Below are 13064 nucleotides of genomic sequence, written 5' to 3' on the forward strand. Positions count from 1 at the left end.
ATATATATGCTTTGTTCTCCATTCTTTTTATTCCCTGTTTTTCTAAACTTATTTTCAGAGTTTGAATGTGACATCATTATGTTAAACTAAGATAATATCGCAAATACATATTTGTATCAAGTATCTGAAGATGACTCAATGGAGATGCCGAAACGTATAATACATATTGTTCTGAAATGTTTTAATCTATTCAATATGTTATATAATTTATCTTTTTACACACTTAATTGTTCATTTGATTCTTATGTGCTCTCTTCATATCTTATCACATCTATTGTTTTTTGAGAAAATTAAGAGTGTATTTCTTGTCATTTGATTTTAATAAATGAAATTTATAATTTGTTTTTACTTAATTACATTTGTATAATTATTGTAGCTCTTGCTACATCTCCAAAATAATTTAAATAAAGGTTGCAATTATGGCCGGTAAAAGATGGTAATTTATATAATCCGCGTGGAAAGTAACCAGTAAACCAGTAACTTTGAATTTTAAATGCACAATTCTAATTAAACATTGTGATAAAGTTATTTTTCATTAAGTAGTTTAAAGTTACAGTAGACATTAGAATTACGCAAGATGACCGATAAGATTTTGAATGTTGTTTAGGATCATTGTTGTAGGAACATTGTTGTAAAATCAAAGTCAATTGAAGATTATTCCTCTTATTTTCATTTTTGCACTAAGAATTCATTTTTACATGAAAATGAAAATAAAAGATATAACCTCCAATAGTTTTGATCTTGACAAAGTTATTCCGGACATAATTCTGAATAACAGAAGGTTTTAGCAATCGGTCGGACATTCTTGCGTAATGTTAATGCTGGTGATACTGTAACTTTAAAGTACTTAATGAAGAATAATTTGAGTAATTGACATCAGTAGTATTCAGTTGATGATTTGATTCGGTTGCAGCAGCTCATAGTACATTACATCGATCTTGATCCCACCAAATGCACAGTATGACTTTCTTTTCATAAATATCCTGTTTTGGAGTTGATGTTGGTTCGCTGGTACGCACCCATGATTTTTTGCGCTTCGGTTGTCGTAATCATAATTCATTTTTTTCACCAGTCATAATTTGATGCAAAAATAATTTCCGACAAAAATAATTTTTGTTTTTGAAGTAGCAATTCAATGGCTAAACGTTTTGCAATATCTCCTTCTCTTAATTCATGTGGGATCCAGTTTCCTAACTTCTGGATCATTCCCATTGCTTTTACATGTTTGCTAACAGTTGACTTATTGACATTTAATATTTCTGACATTTCTCTAATATTATTTGAAATAATGCCTCCAATTCTCCATCTTCAAATTTTTTTGGTTAACCAGAGCATTCTTTGTCATTTACGTCAAAATCGTTTTGAATCCTCTAAATCAATCTCTGCAAGTTTCAGATAGAACATGCTCCCCATAAGCTTCCACTAGCAAACGATGACTTTCAGCAGTAGGTTTCTTGAGATTAAAATAGAAAAGTAATGCTTCCCGCAAATTCTCTTTTTTTGATACAAAACCCGACATTTTTAATGTGATAAAAATTGTGTTCTTTGCATCCGATCAAATGTTACATACTGATTATTAAATCCTATTGACAGTACTTTCGTATACATTAGCAGTCACTTTTGGTCATGTTGAAATAGCATACTTGAAATACTGACTTCTTCTGGTCAATAGTGAGAATTAATCAAGCACTTATTACTTTACAGCTTTTATTTGAAACATTTCTTTCAAAAACATCATTCTCTCGAGTAAATCCGAGATTTTTCTTGAACACCCTGTATTATAGGGTGTCCTGCAAGACTTCTCTCATCACTCACAAGAAGGTAGAGGGGATCGAGGTGAACACAAAAAAATATTGTTATAACGATATTCGCAATAATTTTTGAAATATTAATTTTTGTAATTGTATTGAGAATGCATCGAGAGAAACGCTTCGGTCGAGGTATAGCCTAGTTCAGTTTATCATGTAATAAAACTGCCGGCAGCGCGTTGGAGAGACAAGATGGGAAGCGTACTATTGCTCGGCGCCCGGCATCACCGCTCACACGTTGCTCTTGCCGTTTCTCTCAGCATGCTCTCATTAGCACCTATATTTACAAAAATTAATATCTCGATTATTATTGTAAATATTGTTAAATGGTATGGGACTTTTTTGTATTTATCTCAATCCCATCTACCTTTCTATGAGTGTAAGAGAAGTCTCATGGGACATTCTGTATATATTAGGTGTAGTAAAAAGAAATCCATTATTTTTCCATTCAATTTCATGCAAAAATAATGGATTTCTTTTTATTACACCTAATATATTAATTCTAAATATAAAATATAAAAAATTTATATAGTTACCACTTTTGTAGCTACTATTGTTTTTTTTAGTTCTCAAAATATATATCTCAAAATATACATACTTCGGTGAAAGACGACATTCTATTCGTAATTATTTTCTGGCCGATCCACCATACGATGGGAGATATACCTAGAACTAGCACGAACCATCCTATTCCTGAAAATAAAAATATAAAAGTATCACTCTAAAATGACCTTTAAATAATATTTATGATGAAATTTAATGATTTTATGTGCTTTGTAATAAAAGAGATATTTAAGAAATCGAATATATAAAATTATAAAATAAAATAAATTTCACTGACCATAGGCATAATCGGGAAACCGTTTACCGTCATACATGAGCGGCTCATAAGTGGCGCATGTGTAAATCAGTATGATGATCATGAGCACAGGCGTGATTACAAGCCAACAAGCTCGCCAGTAAGCACTTAATCTGTTGCCTAGCATAAATTCCACGTCATTGAGGAAATTCAAGAGACCATACATCCAGAAGATGGTCGCTATCTCGAGAATGCCAACGATTATTGCCACAAAAGTACCGCCGTAATAATCGATTAACATTATGAACCATTGACCACCCTGTTAATATTTATTAAACATTAACATGGAAGCAAATATTCTGTCAATAGTATTTCTGTCTTTCTTTTTTTATAAAATTTTTTGTCTGTTGCGTTAAGTGTTAATTGCTGTCTTAATTGTAATCAATGAATAAAGATTCTTAGCTGTACACATTTATGTATATAAATTTCTGGATTTGGCATGCTGGATTTCTTCTCCTCTATTTGAAATGATATAAAAATTTGAAATAGAGGAACAACCAAGAATCTTTATTCATTGACTACAATTAAGACAATAATTAACATTTAACGCAACAGATAAGAAATTTTATTATTTTAACATCTGAATTATGACCCCATACTGAATATGATCCCATTAAAGGCTAAAACATTTAAGAATTAAAATTGTTATTTATTTTATTATTCTATTATATATATATATATATATATATATATATATATCATCGAAATATAAAAAAATTATAAATAATAATTTTATAAATAATAATCTTATAAATAATAATTTATAATAATAATTCATAAGCTTTGTTTTAATCTCTAAACTCTAATCTTCATTTACTTAGTATTCAATAATCAATTTATTAAATATTAACATAGAATCAACATTCCATCAAAAGTATCTTTGCCATTCAAGAGTTTTGAAATTTTTAATTATTTAAAAAATGTAAAAATTTATTTTACATGATTAGAAGCAATAAACAACAACTTAAGATAATAATTTTTTCTTATAATGTTCTTTCTGTACATAAAGAAACTATTTGTAGATCACTTTTAAAAAGAAATTTATATTTTTATTCAAAACAATACCGAACAATTAATAAAATATTCAAAAACAATATCGAACAATTAATAAAATATTTAATAGTTGTAATAGATTAAGATTATATTATGGCTGATCTTATTTTATTTTGATACCGTTTTATGTTTTAATTTTAATTAAATGATGTAGTGACAATTGTCCACAATTAAACTCCATATACTAATTGCGGATCAGTTTACCAAATATTTTATCTTTTTTGGATTTAATTTCAACTGAATATAATAATGATTTTTTTCAAGAAATCTAATGCTATTTACTACCTCCTGTAAAAGCCATAAGGCAATTCTTACGGTATTACACTTTGAATGAATTTTTAAAAATACATATCTTACAATTAGTAATCTTAGTTTAACTCTCACGTTTTATTAGTATTAATATCAATAAAATGGATAGCGTTATTGTTAATAAATGAAAAATGACTGACACTTGAAAAAGATAAAATAAATGTTAAAGAATTTTGCGATATGCATTATTTCATGGAAAATATAATTATTCGAATATAGTATGTGATCCAGAACTATCCGCATTTAGTGCTTTTATCCTATATAATTTCTAAACTTAATTTTTCATTCATTTAGCATTCAATGAATTAGTGTTAACATTTTGCGTGCATCTATGTCTCTCAAACATGTACGATTAGTTATCAAGTATCGATTAAACATAACATTTATAATTAATATTTGTGTCAACTATATGTACTTTTACAGTAAACTTAAATGTGTGACGTAATTAACAAACCGGAGTGATATAGATGAGGCTGACGACAAAACCGAAACAGGTGACGCAGAGTACCAACAACCACTGCCTCATATTAGGCAGATGATCGCGGAAAATGCTGAATACCGCGCCACACAACGCCGCAGAACTTCCAGTGCCAAGAACGAACATCATGATGAAGAACAGAATGGAGAATAGCTGTGGCATAAAAGTGAAGCGTGATAAAGCGTCTGGATAGGAAATGAAAGCCAAACCAATGCCGCCGCGGACCACCTTGGCAATATCCTTTGTATTCATCTCATGGGCCAAATTGCCGAGAATACCAAAGATCGTACAACCAGCTATCAGACTAGTGAATGTGTCCAGCGTGGTCACTATCATCACGTCCCTAATGAGCAAAATAGAAAACATTTATTTTTTTCTATTTTTTTTATTTTTTTCTATTCTAAATAAATCTTTTAAGAATTCGAATGAGTTTGCAACAATAGTGTAAGTTGAAAAATAATATTGTATTTTGGAAAAATGAATTTACACAACCTTATTTTATTTAATTATAATGTTTTTATTTATTTTATTAATAAATCTTTTATTTATTAATAATTCTTAATCTATTTATAGCTTATCTTTGATTATAGATTATTTTACCTGTCCACTCTGTGTTCAAAATTGTTATAAGACGAATAGTTGATGATTGGACCAAAGCAAACTGACAAGGAGAAGAAACATTGTGTGATAGCGGCGTACCAGACAGTGGGCTTCCACAGAGCATCCCATTTCGGAGTTACAAAGAAGAGGATACCATCAACAGCACCCTCAAGAGTAACGGCTCTGATCAGTAAAGCTGTCATCACAATATAAGGAAATAATGCAAGAAAATAGGCGGCTTTGCCCGTGCTCTTCACGCCGCGGAAGAGCACTCCAAAGACGCAGACCCAACTGAGGAACAGACATATCGACAAATGCCAGGATGGTACACCGATACCGTCCTCGATGGACGCATATTCTTGTAACACTATTTTCCTATAAAAATCATATAAAAATGAATCGTATTAGTTATTGTTGTCTGATGTTTGAAATTAAAGAAAGTGTTTGATATTAAATAATGATCATTCTCAATATTACAAAACTTTTAAAAAAGGCTATTTAATCCATAAGGGATATTTTGAGCACGTCCCTTTTGAGTATCCGTAAAGATCTATTGTACAATGAGTACAAATTCGCAGCAGACGTTTTTAATGTTTTATATTTTCTGAAAATTAAAAAAGAAATTAAAGTAAAATCTATGTTTTTTAAATATAAAATTTTCTAACCAATTGATATAATAGTATTGAATTTTCAACAAACAAAATGTTATTTATTCAAAACTGCATGTTAAACGAAATATTCTTAAATATCTGTAAGTTGGAAATTCTACAGGTGCGAATTTGCATCCAAGTGTCATTTACGAGTTAATGCTGTTTCAGTCTCAAACCTGAAATACAGTTCTGCGGAACTTTGAATGGTAGCAATACGATCCTCGGAGACATTTTTAAACATCGAGTCATCGATGCAATCTTTCCATTCCGGACGACAGAATGACCACGGTAACTCAGACTGGAAGCTCGATACTAAATAGTACAGTGTCAATGCCATCAAAGCGCTGTAATACGAAACAACGCAGAATGCACCGAAAGCCTGTGAGTACCCCAATCCTGAAAACAAATCTTGAGAAATGTCGCGAATATTCTGGAGGTGCGTTCAGGGAAACATTATTTGCGCTATAAACGCAAACGTCACCAACGCTGTTCATGCAGCCAATAACGCGATAATATTAGCAAGCTCCATGCACAATTCTAGCATAGCGTTGGTAACGTTTAACATTCATCGAGATTAATGTAGAGAATTTTGTTCTCAACCGACCAAACTTTTCTTTAATAATTTAATTTTTTCGCATTTAATTTAAGAGTTTCGCGTAGAGTAACGTGAATTTTAAATTTTCTCGTAAGAATGCAATTTCAATTGTAATTTCTATGATGGCTAAGGTAAAATAAACGTATTCTTGCTTGTTATAAATATCATCTTTAATTTTTCAAAGTTTCTGTCTAGCTTTTTTTTCTTTCATTATAAATGTGTAGAAGGACGGAATTATCTTGTTACTGACGATTTTTGCTTAGCGGTAAGCCATCATAGAAATCGCAATTAAAATTGCGTTCTGTTATTCAGAACGAGAAAATTTGAAATTCATGTTATGTATACCCTACGATTCTTGCAGTGAATAACGCAGTCTGAATTTGAACATTTAGGAAATCTATGGACAGTTGAGAGAAAGTTATAACGGTTCTTGAAACAACATTCAATGTAGTAACATAACAATGCTTGCAAAGAGCTGTTCACAGAATTTACAAATAATACCAACGTTACCAATACACTAGAGTACACCAGTACACTATCTCAGAAGAATAGCATTGATGGCGTACAATTATAACGTAACGCGCTACCATTAGTGACGTCATGATCGAGTTTGTTAGTGCTATCTGCAGTTCCGCGAAGAGCTTGTAGTGCCAAATAATGCAAATAACGTCTCCCTATCCGTACAGCACAGAAACTTGTAGCAACATTGCTGCAACATTTCAATGTTTCATATTGCAATACAATGTTGCAGAAACATTACGAAGACTTCTTTTTGCAATATTACTTCAGCAATGTTGCAGCAGTATTTTTAAAATATTTCCAGCAAAAGACACAAATTGAGTCAATTGAGACAAGAGTCATCCTTTGTTCAAAAATCAGTAAGAAACAAAGACAAGAATCTCTTGTCACTTTGTCGATTTATGCTTTTGCTAGAAAATTCATTTTGAGTGTTAAGACTTGTATTAATTTAATATATATTGATTTGTGTATGTAACCCAATAAAGTAAGGACTTGGACATAATGGAAGAATAGAAATTAATGACTACGTTTTCACGGTACAAACGGTTTAATCGAATTTCATAACATCTGTAATTATGAAACTGATCAATCTCATAACTACATTCCTCTGAAAAATGAAATACTAAAAATGGAAAAATAGACTGATTAGTTTCTAATTACGAATATTATTAAACCCGATTAATGTCCATTTTTACCAATAAAGATTAATTTTAATCTCAATTCAACTTATCTTCGTCTTTTTCTAGTTCTAAAAATTAAAAAAAACGAAAAATAAGTTGAACCAAGATTAAAGTTAATCTATTAGTGGAAACGAACATAAGATATAAATGTAGTCAATGTCTATAATTTATAGACATAAAACAATTAGAAGTAAGGATTATTAATGCACGGAAATATAATGCACAATGGACACAACAATAAGATATAATACGTATAGGCCGTGTTCCAATATGTACATCCAGTACTGAAAATTTATAATTCACGTTACTGTAAATTTTTAGTACTTGCAGTGTATATCGGAACGTCTATACGTCTTATTGTTGTGTCCAATGTGCATTATATTTAATCCCTATGAAATCCTATAAAATATAAAAACATAATTAATTATAAAGACATAATTAATTTATTTGTATTCATTGTATGTTATATTTAATTCCTACTTCTAATTTTTTATATTTAAATTTATATACAAAATCTTATAATAAATATTGCAGTAACATTGTAATATTACAGCAATGCTGTATTATTACAATGTTTCTGCAATAATACTGCAAGTATTCCTCTACTGTGCGCAAAATCTAATATTGCATATATATTATGTTGTAATATTGCTGTAACATTACGTATTAATATTTTAAAACGAACATTTTTACGTTGCTGCAATGTTGCTGAAATATTGTAGCTATATTTCGCAATATTTTTGCAATGTTGCAAGCTTAAAATGAAATATTTTTGCAATGTTGCTGCAATATTTCTGTGCTGTATAGACAAATACATCCTTAATATCGTAAGATTAAAGAAGAAAAATCAAGAGAATAAATTATATTTATATCATTTATGAAAGAATTTATTATAAAATTAATATTTGAATACAAAAGACAAATCCTTGAAAGATTTTTTTATAGTATTTAATATTTTTATAATACTTTGGGTACTATTGATCAAATCTTAAGTAAGTATTGATTAAATCTTATTATTTAAATACACTATTGAAAAAAATTAAAGGATCACTTAGTCCTCCACAAATAAATTATATTCAAGAAAGTATAATTTCGTCAAAAATAATCATAACGACACTGTAAAAAAAAAACATTTTGAAATTGAAGTCTCTACTTTCGAGGTCAGTAATTGATATTTCGAGCTGATTGATTTTTTATAAAGTTATAGAGATACAAATGGACATCTGTTAAAATTAAAAATTTTGTTGAAAAGTATGCTTTCGAAAATTGTTTTTAAGCTATGAAACGCTTTTTCAAACATTGTTCCGCGACTATTTTTTCGAAAAGATTTGTGAATTTTGAATTTGGTCCTTTTTAACATTGATTTTAAATGATTTTTTAATGATTTGTTGAGAAATACTTCAAACTTCAAGATAAAAGAATAAAAAATCCTAGCATAATCTTTCAAAAAGCATTTTAAAGTTCGATACCTTTATTTTTGGAATCAGTAATTGAGATAATGATCCGACTTTCTTTTACGAAGATATAAATATACAAATTGAAATCCGTCAAATCGAAAAATTTATACAAATTTTATGAATTAAAAATCGCAACACATTCTATTTACAAATTTCGGTACAATTACGATAACTATGACTCCTCGAAATGAAAATGATTTTCGGAAGCATTTCTAATGAGGAATACGAAAAAAATAATTAAAAAATTCTCCAACCAACAGATACTAAAATAACTAACAATTAAATGGAAAAAATGGGGATGAACTTCACTTCGCGTGGAAAGTCGTGCGCTCCATAGCAAAGAGGCAGGAAGGATGAAAGTCAGAGGGGGGAAGGGGGGGGTGACATAAAAGTCGCGTGGAAAGTCGTGCGTCCCATTATGATCATATACCTATTTTAAAATTTAACCTTAAGATAAGAAGTGTTAGAAATACGACCTCTTCTTTCTTTTCTTTATATAAGGGACGAAGATCCTTTAGGATAAGAATAGAAATAAGACTTTCTAAAAATGGAAGGTATCTGTTTACAACTCAATAACTCGAATTTTCTAGAATTATTTCCGAGCCTTAAAATAGAGAGAGCGCTTGGATTAAGTGAATCAGTTCATTGAGTCCTGCGAGACTGGTCGCATCTAAAAATGAAAATTATAATTTTGTACAAGATGAAGAATAAAGAATTTTTATTTAAAAGGACATTATTGCGAATCTTAATTGGCAGCAGTGCGGAATAATAAGTGCATAAAAACAGTAAAATTTGAAGTACTTTAACTTCGAGACGACATATATTAGTTACACTAGTTACTTTCAAGGAAAATTCGAAGATTATCTCGCTGGATCGAATTTAGCATCCAGACTGGATAATATTCAGAACAAATGATAGAAGGGTAAATCAATTCCTTCTAATACTTTTTCCTACTGCATTAATATATTAGAATAAAATTTTTCATAACTGCTCCAATGTCACGCGCACAAAGCATCTCGCGAACAAACTTACTTTAATATATTAATTAGCAGAACAATTGTTAAAAGTTACGGATGCTGTGCAAGTGCTTAGAGATCAAATGAACAATTTGCAAATAAATCCATCCGGAGAATGATTTCCGGAAACAATGTCGATGATTGTTCAATCAGAGAATCCCGAGATTTTAATAAATACATATGACAAAGCAATGCATCTAATCTTGAAATTCGATGGATTCGAATCATTTATTGAACACATTCAAGTCGCAGTGAAGCGTAGTCAATCAACACGAACTTCTTTGCGGCATCATAGCATAGAAACTCACAGGAAAAGTGAAGGGCATAGTAAAAATCGACACTACGCTAAATTTTCCACGGCTTTTCGAAAAATGAGATATTTATTCGGAAAAGCTCAAAATCTCACTGCAATGGAAGACAAGTGGACAAAGAGACATGTGTATCCAACAATATAATGAAAATATTGACGAATTTATAAATCGTTTCTTCCGAATACACGATATTATTACCACCATTAATTCACCAAGCAATGGAGTCGCAACCATGTGTATCCAAGAAGAACTTTGCCAGCGAAAGTTCATCGAGACTTTTCGCTGTAATGTAAAATCAGAAATTGGAGATCACCTCTTGCTTCGAGCTGGACATTCAAATCAAGCGTTTTCGAAAGCAAGAACTTTCGAAGGAGAATTCTAATTAAGAAGATTAATGTACAATATAATGAAGTCTCAAGGAAACCTATTCAAAAACCCCAGTCTCAACATCAAGATGTGGCTACTGTAAGAGGCGAGGACATGAATGCAAAACCAAAGCATTCCACCAGCAACGAGGTAAAATTTTCACGAGCGTCATTTTCTCAATGACACAACATTGGACTAAGCACCGTATCCTTCATATGCAATCGATCGAGCCCCGGAACAACATCAACGAGAGATTTATCAGGGACCTGGCGGAATTTACATCAAAGCATCAAGAGTTACTTTAAAAATACTAGGTTTTAAGCAAATAATTTTTTTAGTAGACACGGGCTTGAATATATTTTTAATTCATGAAATGTTTATTGAAAATAAATATTTCCAAAATAGATAAGTATCCGGCGTCACGACACATTCTTTAAAAATTAAGTACGGAGTAATTATAGAAATCGGAAAAAAACATATCTTTCATATATTAGACGATTATTCGCCAGTTAAACATCAAAGCATAATACAATAAGTATCGATTTTCTTATGAGAAACAATTTCAATTTTTCAAATAAAAGTTTAATTCTTGAGAGAAAAGAATTTAAAAGATGTGACAAAATCACATCTTTTCCCAGTGACATAAAAACAAGGTCAGACATATTAGTCCTATTTAGGGATGACATTGAAGTAATTACAAGAATGAATGATTCTAGTAAACCTATTTTACCGAATCATTTGCATGCTGAAATTAAAAATATTGAAGATTTTCACGATGTACCAATATATTCTATTACAAAGGAAATCTTAGATAATACACGCTTGCAATTATTGAAAGAAAATATTCGTTTTTCGCACCTTTCAGAGCATTCTAGCTCTGAAATATAATAAGTCGAAATCTGAAATATTAGAGTATTTATTATATTTTCACCTCGGGAGATTCACTCACTGATCTAACATGAAATTAAAATCTCAGATGAAAACCCTATTCACACAAAATAATACCATTATCCTCTCTTTACACCAGGAAAAAATTAAAACGCAAATAAAAGAAATTTTAGATAAGAATATAATAAGAAAATCGGATTCTCCTTATAATTCGCTATTTTGGATAGTACTTAAAAGATGCTTCAGATAAAACTAAATGACGATTAGTAATTGACTTTAGAAAGTTTAACTATTCACTTTAGAAAAAACTATTCAAGATGCCTTCCAAACTATTCGAGATCCACTTCCAAACATAAATGAAATTCTTCACTACTTGGACAACGCGTGTTATTCCTCAGCCTTTGCCTTAGTATCGGGATTCATCAAATAGACATGAGATATTCCAAAAACAGTTTTCTCCAATCCGAATGCCATTATGAATTTGCATGCTTTTCGGTCTGAAGAATGCACCTCCGATCTTTCAAAGAATGATGAATAAGGGACTAAAGGGACTAATAGAAAACAATTGCTTTGTTTATATTGACGATATAATAGAGAAAAACTATTGAAGAAACATAATAGAAACCTGAGACTGTTATTTGAAAGATTCAGGCAAGTAGGCTAAAATTTCAATCGGACAAATGTGAATATCTGAGACCCGAATTTGAATATTTGGGACATGTGATCTCGGAACGAGATATACAACTAATCCTAGAAATTGTTCAATTCCTTTAGAATTCTGTGAGACTGGATAATTTATGACTTTTTCTATATTCGAATTAGTATTATTGAAAGTTTATTAAGGACTTTTCTAAGATAGCAAAACACGTAATTAACACGACTCCTTCAAAAGTCTTCAATTTTTGAATAGAAAATGAATAGCAAAATTCGTTCGACTCTTTAAAAACTAAATTAATGACTCAATCTGTATTGTCATACCCGGACTGGAACAAACTTTTCGTATTAACCACAGATGCAATGAAGCGATATGCACTATCCTGTCTCAAGAGACAATAGGCAAAGACAAGCCACTGACTTTTGCCTCCAGAACTTAAATAAAGCCAAAACACGATACAGCATTACTGAAAGAGAATTATTAGCTATTGTGTGAGCAATCAAATATTTCATAACAGTTAAAAATCAAGTTAAACGACAGTCTAACAAAACGATCCTTTTTATTGAAACTCCCCCTGAAATTACAAGAGATAATGAGATTTATATTTCCCCTTATGCTACTCATAGACAACTTGGCATTCAATTACACGATTTCTAACAGAAAATGACCAATGTAAATGTAATACATGACCAAAAAGAGATTACCAAATTAATTTCGGTTATTGATGAATACTATTTTCGAGAAAAATTACATATATATATATATATATATATATATATGTCTCTAAATTATTTTACCTAAATAATTAAATAAAAAGAAG

The 13064-nt window shown here is 30.4% G+C and overlaps 1 protein-coding gene across 1 annotated transcript in view; it reads right to left on the reverse strand.

The window, feature by feature from the left end:
- The window catches only part of LOC105621692 (sodium-dependent nutrient amino acid transporter 1-like), a 121106-nt gene that overhangs the window by 78312 nt on the left and 29730 nt on the right, over window positions 1-13064 (reverse strand). Inside the window, exons 4-8 of the mRNA XM_012203157.1 lie at window positions 5934-6153; window positions 5108-5482; window positions 4484-4850; window positions 2650-2926; window positions 2407-2501 (exon numbers count right to left, since the gene is read on the reverse strand). Of these exons, the coding sequence (XP_012058547.1) occupies window positions 2407-2501; window positions 2650-2926; window positions 4484-4850; window positions 5108-5482; window positions 5934-6153 (1334 nt within the window). The remainder of the gene's footprint in view (window positions 1-2406; window positions 2502-2649; window positions 2927-4483; window positions 4851-5107; window positions 5483-5933; window positions 6154-13064) is intronic.

This window comes from Atta cephalotes (assembly GCF_000143395.1).
Source record: "Atta cephalotes unplaced genomic scaffold scaffold00036, whole genome shotgun sequence".
Lineage (NCBI taxonomy): Eukaryota > Metazoa > Arthropoda > Insecta > Hymenoptera > Formicidae > Atta > Atta cephalotes.